We start from the raw sequence: 16061 nt of genomic DNA on the forward strand, positions 1-16061 counted from the left end.
ACGGTTCATAACCCGAGCTGAAACTAGGACTCACTTGTTGACTTTATAGGATGTGCTTACTGAACCTTTTGAACTCTGTCAAATGTCTCAGCTAACCAATATAGCCAATTCAAAAGTGTCTTTAATTTCTGTTTGTTCTAAACTTTGTGGTAAAGTTTATAGTCGTACATGTTTTAAGTTTTCCTTCAAAGTCAAATTAAATGGTTTACCCTAAAAGGAAAATTTTGTCATTACTTACTCACCCTCAAGTTGTTCCAAACCTGTATGAGTTTCTTTCTTCTGTTGAGCACAAACTATGATATTTTAAAGAATATTGACAGTTAACTGCACCTAGACTTCCATATCTATAGGGAAAAAAAACGGCAATATGGGTGACGTTAACTGTCAGGTTGAGGTTATATTTTTAAAAATAATCTTTTGTGTTCAACAGAAGAAAGAATCTTATACAGGTTTGGAACAATTTGAGGGTGAGTGAATGTCTGAATGATGACAGAATTTTCATTTTTGGGTGAACTATCACTTTAATCGCATTGCATGATCCATCATAAGTAAATCAGCTATGTTACATATTGCAGCAAATATGTACTTTTGTAATTGTGTACCTGTTTGTACATAAAGCTCTTACCCTGTTGACAAGCGTCTCTTCAATCATTTGCATAATTTTTAAGTTATAGCATCCCCTCTTGACAAAATTGAAAGTGCCATCCTTCACATAAACAGCTTTCTATTTTGTTATTTGTCTCTGTAATACATTTAAACCCTTTAACCTTATCCTTATACTTTTTCACTTGTTGTCTCTCCAAAATGCATGATATGCCATGATGCAAGTCCTGGTGTCCTCTACAGAGGTCATGAAGTCGATGCTGTTTTGTAAAAAAGTCATATTCTGGTTTGAAACCCCATAACATTTTCCTGAGGTGTTGTTGATTTCTGACAAACAATTTGAAAATTAGTCAAGATTTAAATGATAGGCCTAATTAAAAAATATTATCATAAGAGTGCTTTGCAGTAAATGACAGTCTTTTTGCTTTGGTTATTTCTTGTTGCTGTTAAAGTATGAAGGTATAGTAGTGACCTATTTATATTTTAAAATGAGTAAAAGTAGGTCTTTGTAATGCTATTTACATGTGGATAACAATTTTTTGTATGTAATAAGTACATTTACAATATGTCATATTTTATACCAATTTCTTTTTCTTACAAATACGTATTTATATGTGGACGCCCCACATTTTGATGACTATGTTGCAAAACTCATAACAATAAAGTAGCTACAATAGAGAGTTTTTCTATTAAGAGTTTCGGACTTTTATTATAGTTATTTTAGCGCTGGCTTCACACTTCCGGTGTGGTTTCCGGTTAGCTGGCGCATCTGCAGCATCCGAAGCCGCAGACGAGAATCGCCATGAACAACACGCTAATTTCTGCATGAATTCGATTCTGTCTGATTAAAATCAAATCGCATCCGTTCACCGTTCACCTGCAAGCCACCGACGGGAGCGCGCAGATGAGATGCGAAACGCGTCTGAGTGGGTTTTGCAGGAATGCTAGCGTTAGCGCCTAGCTGATCATATGTTGAATTTAAATTATTATATTTTCATCAGTCAAGGGACGAATTAATATGGTTACGGGCGTTTAACTAATGAAATTATCCATCATCCTGATTAATATCCGCGTGTCATTTGTTTTTCTGTGAAAAGTGGGTGCTTTTTCAGAGGTTTTAATGAACTGCACAGCTGGCTGATGATGGAGAGTTTGACTTTCATCCATCCAAACAATCATTCCTGTTGACTTCACATCTGAAGGTTCACTTTGCAACTGGCCTTGAATGTTTACATCGATTTCAGCTGGATTTAAATATTTATATCGTGATATGGGCTCGTGTCACTTGCATAGACACTAGTCAAACACATTAATCATATCAGGCCATCGCTGATTAATGCTGTTTATTTGGATATACTCAACTGTGATGCTTTAATTTAGTATATATATATACTGTTTACAATCATTTGCTTGTACGTTTTTGTGGCTATACGGTTCATTTAAGCTGTGGTCAGCACCAGAGTTGGGCAGCAAGTCCATGTTTGACAGTCGCAGCTGATCTAGACCTCTGGCACCAGAACAACCAACCCTCCCACTTCAGTTTCTAATAGACTTGCATAAGTGTTTAAGGGATCTTTGACACATCATGAAGAAGTTTTTTGACTCCCGGAGGGAGCTGGTGGGCTCTGGACCTGGTTCTGGAGGGGGAGCTGGAGGTTCTGGATCCAGCAGTGGTGCTGGTGGGAATTTCATCGGTCGGGCTTTCACTGTCGGGAGACACCAGGTCACTGTAGAAGAAACTTTGGCAGAAGGTACGTCAGGCTGATGTTTGATATTTCCTTTCAACCTACAACCTTTCACTTAACAGGACAGGACAGATCTTCGGCTAAGCACACCATAATCAACATCATGAGAATCAAAATTCTTTCAACGATGAAATTCTTTAAGACTGGGTGAATTTAATTTGATTGAGCTTCAAACAATATCCAGATTTGACAATGACGATGAAGTTATCAATCAAAACATTGTTACTATTATTTATAGATGATCAAGTGGACAAGTGTAATGCATTACTGTCCCATGAAAAAGTAATGGATTTCTCTTAATTTTTCTGTTATTTAATTAGTTACTCCTGATGTAATTGCATTAAATGCTGTATAGACTATAGAACAATTCTATAGGAACCACTAGTGGATTTAACATAAAAATTTAACGGATAATTAATGTATGTTTTTTTATGTAACCTTTTCCCTTTAAATACTTTGGTCATATTTAAAAAATATTTTATTTATTTGAAGGAATTAAAAGAGCAGTTTCCAGTCTATCCTTGGATTGTTCAACTTGTTGAGGTTGTTATGGGATTTAGAAAGTAATAAGTAATGTAATACTTTTTAGAGAGAGGAATTTGTACAGTAATCTAAATACACTGTTTAAGATGTAATTAGTAGTAGCTAGTAATGAATTACTTTTTAGAGTAACTTACCCAACACTGATTGTGAACAAGGTCATCCTGGTCATGGAAAAGCTGGAAATATGGGAATTGTAAAAGTGTTAGCAGTTTGGTAAATTCATAGAAAAGTAATGAATTTATTTATAGATAGATAGATAGATATGAAATACTGTATATATATATATATATATATATATATATATATATATATATATATATATATATAACCACACACAAATTAATAATTATGCTATTTTTTTCTCAAAATTCAATCTTTAAATGTTGTCATTCATTTGCCAAAGCTGTCAGTCAATTTTGGACTTACAAAAGGGGCAGGTAATACATCTGCCAATCATTGGCCAATGCTGATCATTTCAAAATCTCCAGATATTGAATAATTATTCTGGTTGACATATCGCTCTGTCACTGCATAATGTTTTTTTTTCCCGATCCTTCCTTGATGTTCAATCATTATAGGCCAGCTAGTTACAGATAATTGAATCCACCAAACAAATGTCCTGCCGGTGAACTGGTTAGATCTCTGCTCTTCTCGGCTCCTCTGGCAGCTTTAGTTAGTGGCCTAAATCCTTTGTGTGGAAATCCCTGCTCATCTGTAGTTGGGTGTTGACATGTCCGGCGGTGTGACATGTTATATTCCATCTAAGCATTTCATTGATTCTTTTATCATTATTATTATAATGCATTTTTTCTATTAATTGTGAGACTATATTGAGTATTTGTACTTTAAAACATTAATTTGCCACATTGCGTAAAAAGATATACTGTACCGTTCAAAAGTACAGGGTCAATATTTTTAAGAAATATATATATAAACGATTAGTTAAAATTATTTTATTCGGCAAAGATGCATTATATTGTTCAAGTGATGGTATAGACATTAATAATTTATAATGAAAATATTAGGCTATTTCAAATAAATGTTCTTTCGAACTTTCTATTTATCAAGTAATTAACCCTGGAAAAAAAAAAATCACCATTTCTACAACTGTTGTAAACATATAACAGTCATAAATGTTTCTTGAACACAGCATATTAGAATGATTTCTGAAGGATCGTGTGACACTGAAGACTGGAGTAATGATGCTGAAAATTCAAAGGAATAAATTAGATGTCAAAATATATCCAAATAGAAAAGTAGTTCTCTATAGACATTTGTTTAGAAAAGTAGTTATTTTAATGGTAATATTTTACAATATTACTGTTTTTACAGTGTTTTTGATCAAATAAATGCAGCCTTGGTGAGTAGAAGACACTTCTTTCAAAAATATTTAAACAATCTTTCGGTAAAACTTTACAGTAAGGTTCATTAGTTAACATTAGTTAATGTATTAACCAACATGAACTAACAATGAGCAATACATCTGTTACAGTATTTATTCATCTTTGTTAATAAAAATACAGCTGTTCATTGTTTGTTCATGTTAGTTCACAGTGCATTAACTAATGTTAACAAACACAACCTTTGGTTTTAATAATGTATTAGTAAATGCTGAATATAATATTAACTAAGATTAATAAATGCTGAAGAAGTTGTTCAAGGTTAGTTCATGTTAACTAATGAACCTTATTGTAAAGTGTTACCAATCTTTCTAACCCCAAACCTGTATGTGTTCATTCTAACCTGATATATTGATGATTCAAAGATCCATTTTTTAGCGAGGAATTTGAAGGTACAGTTCACATAAACAATAACAATCTGTCATTATTTACTCTACCTCATGTTGTTATAAGAGAGGACATTTATTGACACCATACTAGGAAGTGAATGTTGTCCAGGTGCTGTGAAAGCTTGATTTTATTTAAAAAAGCAATATGAAAATTCTGCCTAAAACCTCTTTTGTGGTGTACAGAAGAAAGCATTAAATTGGTTGAGTGTGCGTTCATTGCGTCGTCATGAATTGCGTGTGTTATCAGTGTTGTAAAGGAAACCGTTGTTTACTCTGTTTAATTGAATTTCCAGTTCACAGATGGAACTGGTAACGAAGCGAGTAGACTTTCTCAGACACATCTGTGCTGTTCAAACACCTCTCAGCATCTTTTTTCAGCTCTGCAATAAAAACAAAACAGAGATAATTGTTACCTCTCATTGTTTGACTGTAAATTGACTGTTTCTATAGAGCTAGAAATATCTGTGTCCTCCTTTCCCCCAGCAGTTTCCCCTGTGCCTGCTTTGAGGAATAACACCCTGCTCCACATTATGCTAACACAGCAAAATCTGAGTGCAAACATACAGGCTCTGATGTCTGACTGGACACTTCAGCATGGACTGTAACACCATGAGTAAATGCTTAGACTAAGTGTCTATATGCTGTTCACATACGCCTGCAGTTGCTTACACTGGTTCCCAGTGCTTCCACTAAAAATGTCTGGCTCAACGAAACACAATTTAATGCTTGCATGCGTAAATGTGAATAATGGATTTTTTTAAGTGAACTTATAGACAGGGTGAGCAGTGTTTGATCACAAATAGTCCCCCTGTGGTGAAAATCAAGCTTTTAATGTTGTTTATATGTCTATGTGGTGTTTTTAATATGGTTTAAGACAAAATAAGTCTAAATTCATAAGTCAACACCATTGCTGAGTATTTTGTCCTTAAAACTGTAGTGAACCAAAGACGGGTCTCAAAAACACGGTTTGAAATCGCTGGTGTTTCTGACGTCACAAACTACCTTGTAACCAATCACGTCAACGAGTGGATCTCTGAGCTGGTTGAGCTAGTGGAGGCGGGGCTAACCGTGTATACTAAATGAGGCAAGGGTTTAGAGTTACATTCAAGCTATTCTAAGACACAAAGACATTTTTTCAAGGGATAAACGTTTAAATATGTAATTTTGATTATCAAAGATGAGTTTTAAGGGATAAAATTATTGACTACAGGGGACTTTAAATAGCCTAATCATATTAATATCAATAATTTATTATTATTGCTGTTTTGATTTATTACAAATTAACTATTTAAATTATAACAATTTTATATAATATAATAATTCTAACAGAAAATAAATTTCTAAGGTAAACTGAATTAACATTCCCGCTGATTTCCACATGGAGGCAGTGTTGTGGTGTAAATATCACCTTACTCCTTTAGTTCTCAAGCTAGTTTTCAGCAAAAGCATTTAAACTTTGTGTGTTTTCCTTTGCAGGCGGCTTTGCAATCGTCTTCTTAGTGCGGACTAATCAGGGGGTGCGCTGCGCACTAAAGAGGATGTATGTCAACAACGAATACGACCTGCAGGTCTGCAAGCGCGAGATCCAGATCATGGTGAGCATGATGAAATGTCTTCTGTGCTTTAACACTGATAAGATCATTTATATTTGAGACATGTTATACTGTAAAAACATGACTTACACTACAGTTCAAAAGTTTGAGGTCAGTAAGTTTTTTTTATTTATTTAGCTAGAATAGATTAATTAAATTGATCAAAAGTGACAGTAAAGACATTTATAATGTTCCAAAAGATTTCTAGTTTAAACAAACGCTGTTCTTTTGAACTTTCAATTCATAAAATAATCATGTTTTGCACAAAAATATTTGTGGAACCAAATCTGCATATTAGAATGATTTCTGAAGGGTGACACTGAAGACTGGAGTAATGATGCTGAAAATTCAGCTTTGACATCACAGGAATAAATTACATTATTACTTTTTAAAATTGTGATAATATTTCACAATATGACCGTTTTTATGATCAAATAAATGCAGCCTTGGTGAGCATAAGAGACTTACTTTTTTTTTTTTTTAATGGCAGGTACCATACAATATTTAATTTAAAGGGGTGATGAACTGAGAAATCAAATTTTCCTTGAGCTTTTGACATCTAAGAGGTCATCATATTATAAGAATATCCTGTAAGTTTCAGAACTGAAAACGTCCTTGTTAGTCCAATAAAAGCTTTTATTTGACACCAGGCTCAGCAAACGACTCGTTTTTCAAAGTGGGGAACTATGACGACAAAGAGGATAAAACACCACCCCCGCAGAAGAAGATCAACGCCTACTTCAACACGGCCGGTTTAGCCCCGCCCACCGATTCGCGCATTACACGAAACTCATTATAATATGCAAAACGGTTATCCACTCACAGCAGTGGGCGTTTACTTCCAAGTCTTCAATGCGAGACGCCCATAAAAACCGAGCGTTTTTGAGCTAGGCTCAAAACTAGGGTAGAAAATAGCCTATTACTTATTCATTTTGATGTTTTTGAATGTAAAAACCAAGCGAACGTCATAAGTTGACCTCAGACAACAATATAAATTTTTTTTAAAAGCCAGTTCATGACCCCTTTAATATAGTATTTAAAAAATCTGAGCTTTTTGTGACGTGTGCCTGCTTGAGCTCATTTCGTCTGATTCATTCATACACTTTCTGGTATTCCAGCGGGATCTCAACGGTCACAAGAACATTGTTGGGTTCCTGGACTCCAGCATCACGGCTGTAGGAGGTGGAGACGTGTGGGAGGTGTTTATCCTCATGGACTTCTGCAGAGGTAAGTCTGCCTTTCAGCCCCATAATGCCTCTGTGCACAGCCGCATTGTGCTCTGTGTGGGAAAACAAACAAACTATATGACAAACAGTGATGCGACTAAAAGCTAAAATTCTTTTCAAATGTCTTTTTTAAATAAAAGCTCTTTTCAAATGTCTCATTAAATTTGCTTTCATTTAGTTTGTGTTCACTGTTCACACTTGTAGTTTAGTTCTTTCGGTCCGGACCAAAGCAAAAAATGATACATTTAGTCCTGGTTCACTTAGCTTTCCAACTGTCATTTTTTTACACTGAACCTAAAGATACAAAAAACTAAAACAAAAGAAAAAACGCTTTTATGACTTATATTTTGCAAAGGAAATGCAAAGGTGTTCTGGCCTAAATGTGCTCGGTGTGTGTATGTATAAATGTGATGGTATTTTCATATGCTGAGAACTCACGAAGAACTTAGAAAATGTGTCAATGAGTCAAAACCACGCTAAAAATTCTTCTGATCTGCTCTAAGAATATGGCAATTGTGACACCTGTCCTGAACTGTAATATGCAACATTGCTCCGATGACGTGAAAAATCAAGTATGTTTGAGCGTTCTCTCCTTTTAGGGTTGCATCTTGTGGAATCACGTCTTGTTTAAGATGAGAAAGAGATACTGTCTTCATCTGAAAGGGTTTCCCTTTGTCTTGATTGGTTAATTCATGGCAAGATGTTATCCTTAGAATTTCGTAAAGCTCAGAACAGATTATTGATTTTTTTCATTATTCTAAGAGATGCTTGTTTCTTTCTTTTAAGTCTTCACAAAGGCCAACCCATTGGATGTCTTTGAATGCGGCTTTCACAGTGAGCTTCCATCACGGGATATTGATATTTACAAGATATTGATTGAGATAAACATGCTTGTTAGGGAGTCAAATGAAGGCAAATTGACATAATTGCTGGCTAATTGAAAATGCAGATTCACTCTCAGACAGTAAGTTGCGCTTATAGAACAGCGGCAACATGGCGTTTCTTTGGTTGCCGCTGTACACTTCCTATATTTTGCATGTCGTAAACTGTAAAACTTTTGAGCTTGGTACAGTATTTGTTCTGCTCTTCTTCGCATCCGTCTTCAGCATGTCCAGTCTGGCCTGTGTTAACGTCCTGTTTAAGAGATTAAGAGACTTTGTAATATTTCCACACAAATTACATTTTGGGAAATTATTGCAACGCAGCTTGTGTGCAAGTTCGGAATAAAAAATAAATAAAAAAAAGATTTCTGGCAGGTCGACTGGTGCATCTCTATTTGGAAGCAGCTTTTCAGGGGTCTCGCTCCGCTTGTTTGGTGCGCACCAGGGTTTGGATGGCGGCGTTCACGCTCATTCAAATGAACCGCACTAACAAAGCAATCGCACCAGAGTTCGGTTTAATCGAACTGAACCTGCCAAGTGTGAGCACACCCTTAAAAGGATCTTTGATTTATTTTATTGTTTAAACAGCCACAAAAGACGCCTGCTCTCCGAGACCTACTGACCTAATGCGTAAACATTATTGGGAAGCACACTAGCCAGACGGGATTTAAACTTTGTCGGCTGGAGACCTAAGTTTGGTTTGAAGATGAAAAACGTACCAAGCACAATGTTCTCTGATCATTCCTGATTTCTAACACACACTCACAGCGTTCGGCGTGGTCTTGCGGCTGTCAGAGCAGAAACGAAAGCTCATGCTCTCCGTATGTTTTTCTGTGTTCTTCGGGAGCGTTCATGTGTAAATTGCGTGAGCTTATTTTGTCCATTAGATCGAAAAAACCTGAAAGAACTCGTACATTTACCAGCCCATAAACCCGCCCTTCAAACAAATCAGGACAGAAGTGGTTGAAAGTGTACAAAAGAGAGGGATTAAAACACCAGGTGTAAACGGGAATGTGTCTTCCTCGTCTACTTGTGATCTGATCGACCAAAACGCATCTTAATACCAGGTGTAAACAGGGCCTTATCTATCTATAAATTACAGGAACGTCTGTCTGTCTGTGTGTGTGTCTGTCTGTCTGTTGATCGCATATCTCTCGAACCGTTAGTCCGATGGATCTCAAACTTGACAGGTGTCTTGCTACGGGCACGAGTAAGTGCAGTGCGTTGTTTGGATTAGAAATGCAAAAGATATCGCTAAATATATCGCTAAAAGAAGCACACATTGGTTTTTGCCGCTCTAGCCGCTGGCCACTCCCCCTCTCACACTGCACACTGAGTGAGCACAGCGCAGGACCAGAGACAGAGGGACGAAGAAAGCAGATTTGCTTCCTGAATCGTCGCGCTTATTCATTTGTTAACTGAATCTGTAAGTCAGCTACGCTGTTTACTTCTTAATATTATATTTAATGCGTTCGTAGTCTCTTTCACGGCCATCATTTGTAGTAAATGCTATTAACGTTATGTGTCATGCGCGCTGAAGTTAGCATGTATATGTTAACTATGTGATGTTTAATGTGCTATGTTAACTATGTCATGTTTAATATGCTATGGTAAATAGTTGCCCTGCCTATTCAACAGTTTATGATGACATAAAGAATCGCATGCACAGGGTAAGATTTGTGAAAGCGTACATAAGATTGCAAGCGTACATTAAATTTGCATACGCAAGAGAAGATTTGTAAAGGTGTAAATCGCCCTTCAAGTGTAAGAAAAAAATATTTGCAGCATTTAACTGTTATTCGTAAGTGTAATTCATGCATTTTGAAGCTGCAGCTTCATGCTAATGCAAAATAAATAGAATCTGTATTCTTCAAACTTTCATTTTTCCGCGCTAATACTTTTGGCACGGTTTTTGCGCACAAATGCGGCCAAAAGCACTGCAAGCCTGTGAACAGCAATTTGCAACCGAAAACAACAGAGGCAGGAACTGCAAAACAGATTACCTGCGTAAAAGTTTAATATGTTTATTTAAAGCTACGCTGTTTACTTCTTAATATATTATTTAATTCTGGTGCGCTTAACATTGTCGCTATCTTTCACGGGCATGTATCTGTATCCACTCTAAATATATCCTCCAATGGATCATTATGTCAGTATCAGTATGCTTTCTACCATGCACAAATAAATATGTCACTGAACTTTTCCTGTGTAATTGTAACAATGAGCACTCAAACACACCAATCCAACAATTGCTAAAAACACACACAAAAAAATTATTTTGCACGGGCATTTTGCACTAGTATATATAGTATCTCCTCTTGTACAAGGTGTTTGTGCTATTTATACAATTCATCCACCTGGAGGTGCTCTTTAGATAGATTTCAGACCTCCATCACAGCCTGACATGGCCCTTACAGGTCCTTCTCAAAAAATTAGCATATTGTGATAAAGTTCATTATTTTCCATAATGTAATGATAAAAATTAAACTTTCATATATTTTAATTCATTACACACCAACTGAAATATTTCAGGTCTTTTTATTGTTTTAATACTGATGATTTTGGCATACAGCTCATGAAAACCAAAAATTCCTGTCTCAAAAAATTAGCATATTTCATCCGACCAATAAAAGAACAGTTTTTAATACAAAAAAAAAAGTCAACCTTCAAATAATTATGTTCAGTAATGCACTCAATAGTCAATACTTGGTCGGGAATCCTTTTGCAGAAATGACTGCTTCAATGCGGCGTGGCATGGAGGCAATCAGCCTGTGGCACTGCTGAGGTGTTATGGAGGCCCAGGATGCTTCGATAGCGGCCTTAAGCTCATCCAGAGTGTTGGGTCTTGCGTCTCTCAACTTTCTCTTTACAATATCCCACAGATTCTCTATGGGGTTCAGGTCAGGAGAGTTGGCAGGCCAATTGAGCACAGTAATACCATGGTCAGTAAACCATTTACCAGTGGTTTTGGCACTGTGAGCAGGTGCCAGGTCGTGCTGAAAAATGAAATCATCTCCATAAAGCTTTGGAGCAGATGGAAGCATGAAGTGCTCCAAAATCTCCTGATAGCTAGCTGCATTGACCCTGCCCTTGATAAAACACAGTGCACCAACACCAGCAGCTGACATGGCACCCCAGACCATCACTGACTGTGGGTACTTGACACTGGACTTCAGGCATTTTGGCATTTCCTTCTCCCCAGTCTTCCTCCAGACTCTGGCACCTTGATTTCCGAATGACATGCAAAACTGAGCAACAGTCCAGTGCTGCTTCTCTGTAGCCCAGGTCAGGCGCTTCTGCCGCTGTTTCTGGTTCAAAAGTGGCTTGACCTGGGGAATGCGGCACCTGTAGCCCATTTCCTGCACACGCCTGTGCACGGTGGCTCTGGATGTTTCTACTCCAGACTCAGTCCACTGCTTCCGCAGGTCCCCCAAGGTCTGGAATCGGTCCTTCTCCACAATCTTCCTCAGGGTCCGGTCACCTCTTCTCGTTGTGCAGCGTTTTTGCCACACTTTTTCCTTCCCACAGACTTCCCACTGAGGTGCCTTGATACAGCACTCTGGGAACAGCCTATTTGTTCAGAAATTTCTTTCTGTCTTAGCCTCTTGCTTGAGGGTGTCAATGATGGCCTTCTGGACAGCAGTCAGGTCGGCAGTCTTACCCATGATTGCGGTTTTGAGTAATGAAACAGGCTGGGAGTTTTTAAAAGCCTCAGGAATCTTTTGCAGGTGTTTAGAGTTAATTAGTTGATTCAGATGATTAGGTTAATAGCTCGTTTAGAGACCCTTTTCATGATATGCTAATTTTTTGAGACAGGAATTTGGGGTTTTCATGAGCTGTATGCCAAAATCATCACTATTAAAACAATAAAAGACCTGAAATATTTCAGTTGGTGTGCAATGAACCTAAAATATATGAAAGTTTAATTTTTATCATTACATTATGGAAAATAATGAACTTTATCACAATATGCTAATTTTTTGAGAAGGACCTGTATATCCTAATCTTCATGTCCCTTGAGAAAGCTTTACTTTACTCGAAGTCTCGAATTGTGTAAGGCCAGTATGTGATCTCCAGCACCTACACAAAAGACTTCTCCTCATTACTGGGAAAACATTTTCCAGTGTCCTCATCTGAAAGGGTTTCCCTATGTCTTGATTGGTTAATTTACTGCAAGATGTTATCCTTAGAATTTCGTAAAGCCCAGAACAGATTATTGATTTTTTCATTATTCCAAAAGAGCTTGTTTCTTTCTTTTGAGTCTTCAAAAAAGGCAAACCCATAGGATGTATATGAATGCGGCGTTCACAGTGAGCTTCCATCACGTGATCTTGATACTTAAAAGATATTGATTGAAATTTAAACATGCTCGCTAGGGAGTCAAATGAAGGCAAATTGACATAATTGCTGGCTAATTGACTTCTGAAGTGCTTACAGATGGATTTAAAGGCCGACGTGTGGGTTCTTGTGTTCAGGTATATAATGTCTAGGTATACACTTTTAATTAATTGTTTTGATTTGGACTGTGTATTTACCTTTCTAATTTCAAATAGTGTCTCCGCTTTAATTCTCCTCAAGAACCTCAGAGAAAACCCTCTCAACCCGCTTTGAATACTATCCTGGTTGTCTTGGTGTTTACTTGGTTCTGAAGTGTTGTAGTGTTTTACATCTCTGTTTGTTTGCGTACAGGTGGTCAGGTGGTGAACCTAATGAACCAGCGTTTGCAGACGGGCTTCAGCGAACAGGAAGCGCTCCAGATCTTCTGTGACACGTGTGAGGCTGTGGCACGTCTGCACCAGTTCAAAACTCCCATAATCCACCGAGACCTCAAGGTTCCTTTATTTTCTGCTTTGCTTTTTGATTACATCATTGATTACATGAGTCACAGTTAACAGCTGTTTGTGACTGACTGTTACCTTGGTAAAACTACTTCACAGTGAACACTTAATCAAGAGGTTGACTCCTTGGGGTTTTTCTCAAAACATTATTTTATTAGTTGAAGATGAGATGTTGTACTGGAGTGTAATTTGTGTATGACTCTTTGCAGGTGGAAAACATCCTGCTTCATGACAGAGGACACTATGTTCTGTGTGATTTTGGCAGCGCCACCATGAAGTTCCAGAACCCCCAGAGTGAAGGAGTGACTGTGGTGGAGGACGAAATTAAAAAGTAATTCTATCCAATCAGCCTGTTTCTGTGAAATTCAATTTGATTTATAACCAGTGGAAATCGGCAGAGGAGGTTTACTCGTAAAATGACCCGTTTTAATCAATTTCTGCAGAACTCAGAACAGTGATGTAAATAAAAATATGTATTTTAGATTTTCACACGTGCATTACTGGAGGTGAGTCCACTCTCTTCACGGATTCCAGGAGGCTATTGATTATTTGGAATGAATATGCATAATGTTGTAAATTGTTGTATTGATGGTCTGTAAGTTTTACTGCATGATTTTACTCATTAAAGGGATAGTTCACCAGAAAGTTTTAATTCTGTCGTCACTTTCTCACCCTATGGAGAAAAACAAACAAACAGTGGAATTCAATGATGCCCATCAATTGTTTTGTTATCGACACTCTTCAAAAAATCTTGTTTTGTGTTCAGCAGCAGAAAGATATGAATACAGGTTTGGAACCACTTACTTTACTTGAGGGTGAGTAAATGGTGACAGAATTTTCATTTTTGGGTGAACTATCCCTTTAACATTCCTATATTGACAAGTTGTTGGGTGAGTGATCAGAAAAAATATAAAATGTTGTTAATCAAGACTAGAGAGAGACAGATCATATAAATTTTTTTTTAAGGAATGAAAACTTTTCAGTAAAGATCAAGTATTCAGTATTAAATTGGTAAAAAGAGACCGTAAAGACATCTATAAATGCTACAAAAGATTTCTATTTCAAATAAATGCTGTACTTTTGAACTTTATATTCATCAAAGAAAGTGTAACATATTTTTCACAAAATAGTAAGCAACTCAACTATTTACAACATTAAAGCTGCAGTCCGTAGCTTTTTTGGGGTTAAAAATGATCATAAATACCTTAAAATATTAAATATGAAAATACATAACCAGCCAGTGTTCAAAACTATCTGCTTGCCTTAGCTCGATTCAAAACGGTAAGCTTGTAATAATGTTTTTAATTCCAGTGGTACTGGTGGATTTCCTTGGGAGATTCGAGCATGTCTTTGCGTCATTACGTCACATCTGTACACATAAAGGAGGAGTCTCGGCTAGTATAAGCTATATTGCATGTGAGGATGTTGGAGGTAGCGATTTATAGCCTTTTCTCACAGCACTTGATATAATTAAAGTTATTAATTTGATGGCGGATCCAGAAAGGTTCAAACGACAATCACCAGTGACAACTAGAGACTCACCCGTTGTAAAATGTAAAAGACTTCGGAGTGGCTACAGAAGAAAAGAGACTGCAACCGGACCCATGCGAAAACAAGGATAAATATCGGAAGGACATTACATGTAGTCACGCAATGCTGACGTTGTTAACATTAACAATTTGAGAAAGTATAATTTGCACGGTTTTGTGTGATATGATAAGCGATTTTTAGATTTAATCAGCGAGCGTGATTTACTGCAATGTCAGAACCAGGACAAAAGTGGATGTTACTTGTTCAGATGACATTTTCCGGTGAAAATTATTATGTTGGTCATACTTCCAAAAAGAATAATCTGTGATTCTGAATGCCAGTATCCACACCGGCACGGTGATTGACAGCTGCACACACTCCTCAAACATTGTGTTCATCCACGCTGTGCCGTGTCGAAGTACAACTCGCGTGAAGTTGATAATTCTGCGAATAACTGCAATTGCAGATTTCGAACAGAGATAGCGACAAAGAGGAAAAACTATGGACTGCAGCTTTAATTATATATATAAAAAAAATTTGAGTGGCAAATCAGCATATTAGAATGATTTCTGAAGGATCATGTGACACTGAAGACTGAGTAATGATGCTGAAAATTCAGCTTTGACATCACAGGAATAAATTACATTTTAAATACATTAAAATAGATGGCCAATAACCATTATGATGGATAATATTCTAAGTCTGTACTGTTCATCCTTCAACCTAGAATTTTGAGGTGAAATCGGCCATTAAAAAATTGCTTGTATTTATTGCAAAATATGACAAATTTCTAATAACTCTAATTATAATGCAGAGTATGATGAAATTGTCTGTTTTGTTTAGGTACACAACCCTGTCCTATCGCGCTCCTGAAATGGTGAACCTGTACAACAGCAAAATCATCACCACTAAAGCAGATATCTGGGTAAGTAAATATATTAAAGATATCAGAGCCAATCAGAAGATATTTTAAAGTGGCTTTTCTTAAGCTTTTCGAATCTATCTTTCACCAGACTAAAAGCAAGTTTGCTAAATCGATGCCTAAATAGCTGTTAGGTCATTGGTTATATTAACGTCAGTAGATAAGCAAATTCATTCCAGAAGAGATTACAAAATGTTTACAATAAGACCAGAATGTGTATTTAAAAAATGAGTATGGTCAATTTTGCTTTCTTATTAACTTTAATGTATGCTTGTTTTGTACCAAAAAAACAAAAGAACAGAAGTTATAAGACTGTTTAATTAACCTTATTCAAGGCTTTTATACATTATATTATTACCTCAATCGAGGGTCTTTTTCCCGTTCTTTGTTCT

At 36.7% G+C, this 16061-nt stretch overlaps 1 protein-coding gene across 5 annotated transcripts in view; it reads left to right on the plus strand.

Annotated features, from left to right (window-relative positions):
- The first annotated feature begins 2005 nt into the window (after positions 1-2005).
- The window catches only part of aak1b (AP2 associated kinase 1b), a 41274-nt gene continuing 27218 nt past the window's right edge, over positions 2006-16061 (plus strand). For 3 of the 5 annotated variants that reach the window (XM_056243793.1, XM_056243800.1, XM_056243808.1), the window contains exons 1-6: positions 2006-2354; positions 6157-6275; positions 7391-7499; positions 13069-13211; positions 13427-13548; positions 15591-15672. In XM_056243793.1, the coding sequence (XP_056099768.1) occupies positions 2189-2354; positions 6157-6275; positions 7391-7499; positions 13069-13211; positions 13427-13548; positions 15591-15672 (741 nt within the window). In that variant the 5' untranslated portion in view covers positions 2006-2188. The remainder of the gene's footprint in view (positions 2355-6156; positions 6276-7390; positions 7500-13068; positions 13212-13426; positions 13549-15590; positions 15673-16061) is intronic. The other 2 variants (XM_056243789.1, XM_056243814.1) reach the window with 2 other exon arrangements.

The sequence above is a fragment of the Rhinichthys klamathensis genome, unplaced genomic scaffold (genome assembly GCF_029890125.1).
Source record: "Rhinichthys klamathensis goyatoka isolate OS25496 unplaced genomic scaffold, OSU_Roscu_1.1 h1tg000027l_1, whole genome shotgun sequence".
Lineage (NCBI taxonomy): Eukaryota > Metazoa > Chordata > Actinopteri > Cypriniformes > Leuciscidae > Rhinichthys > Rhinichthys klamathensis.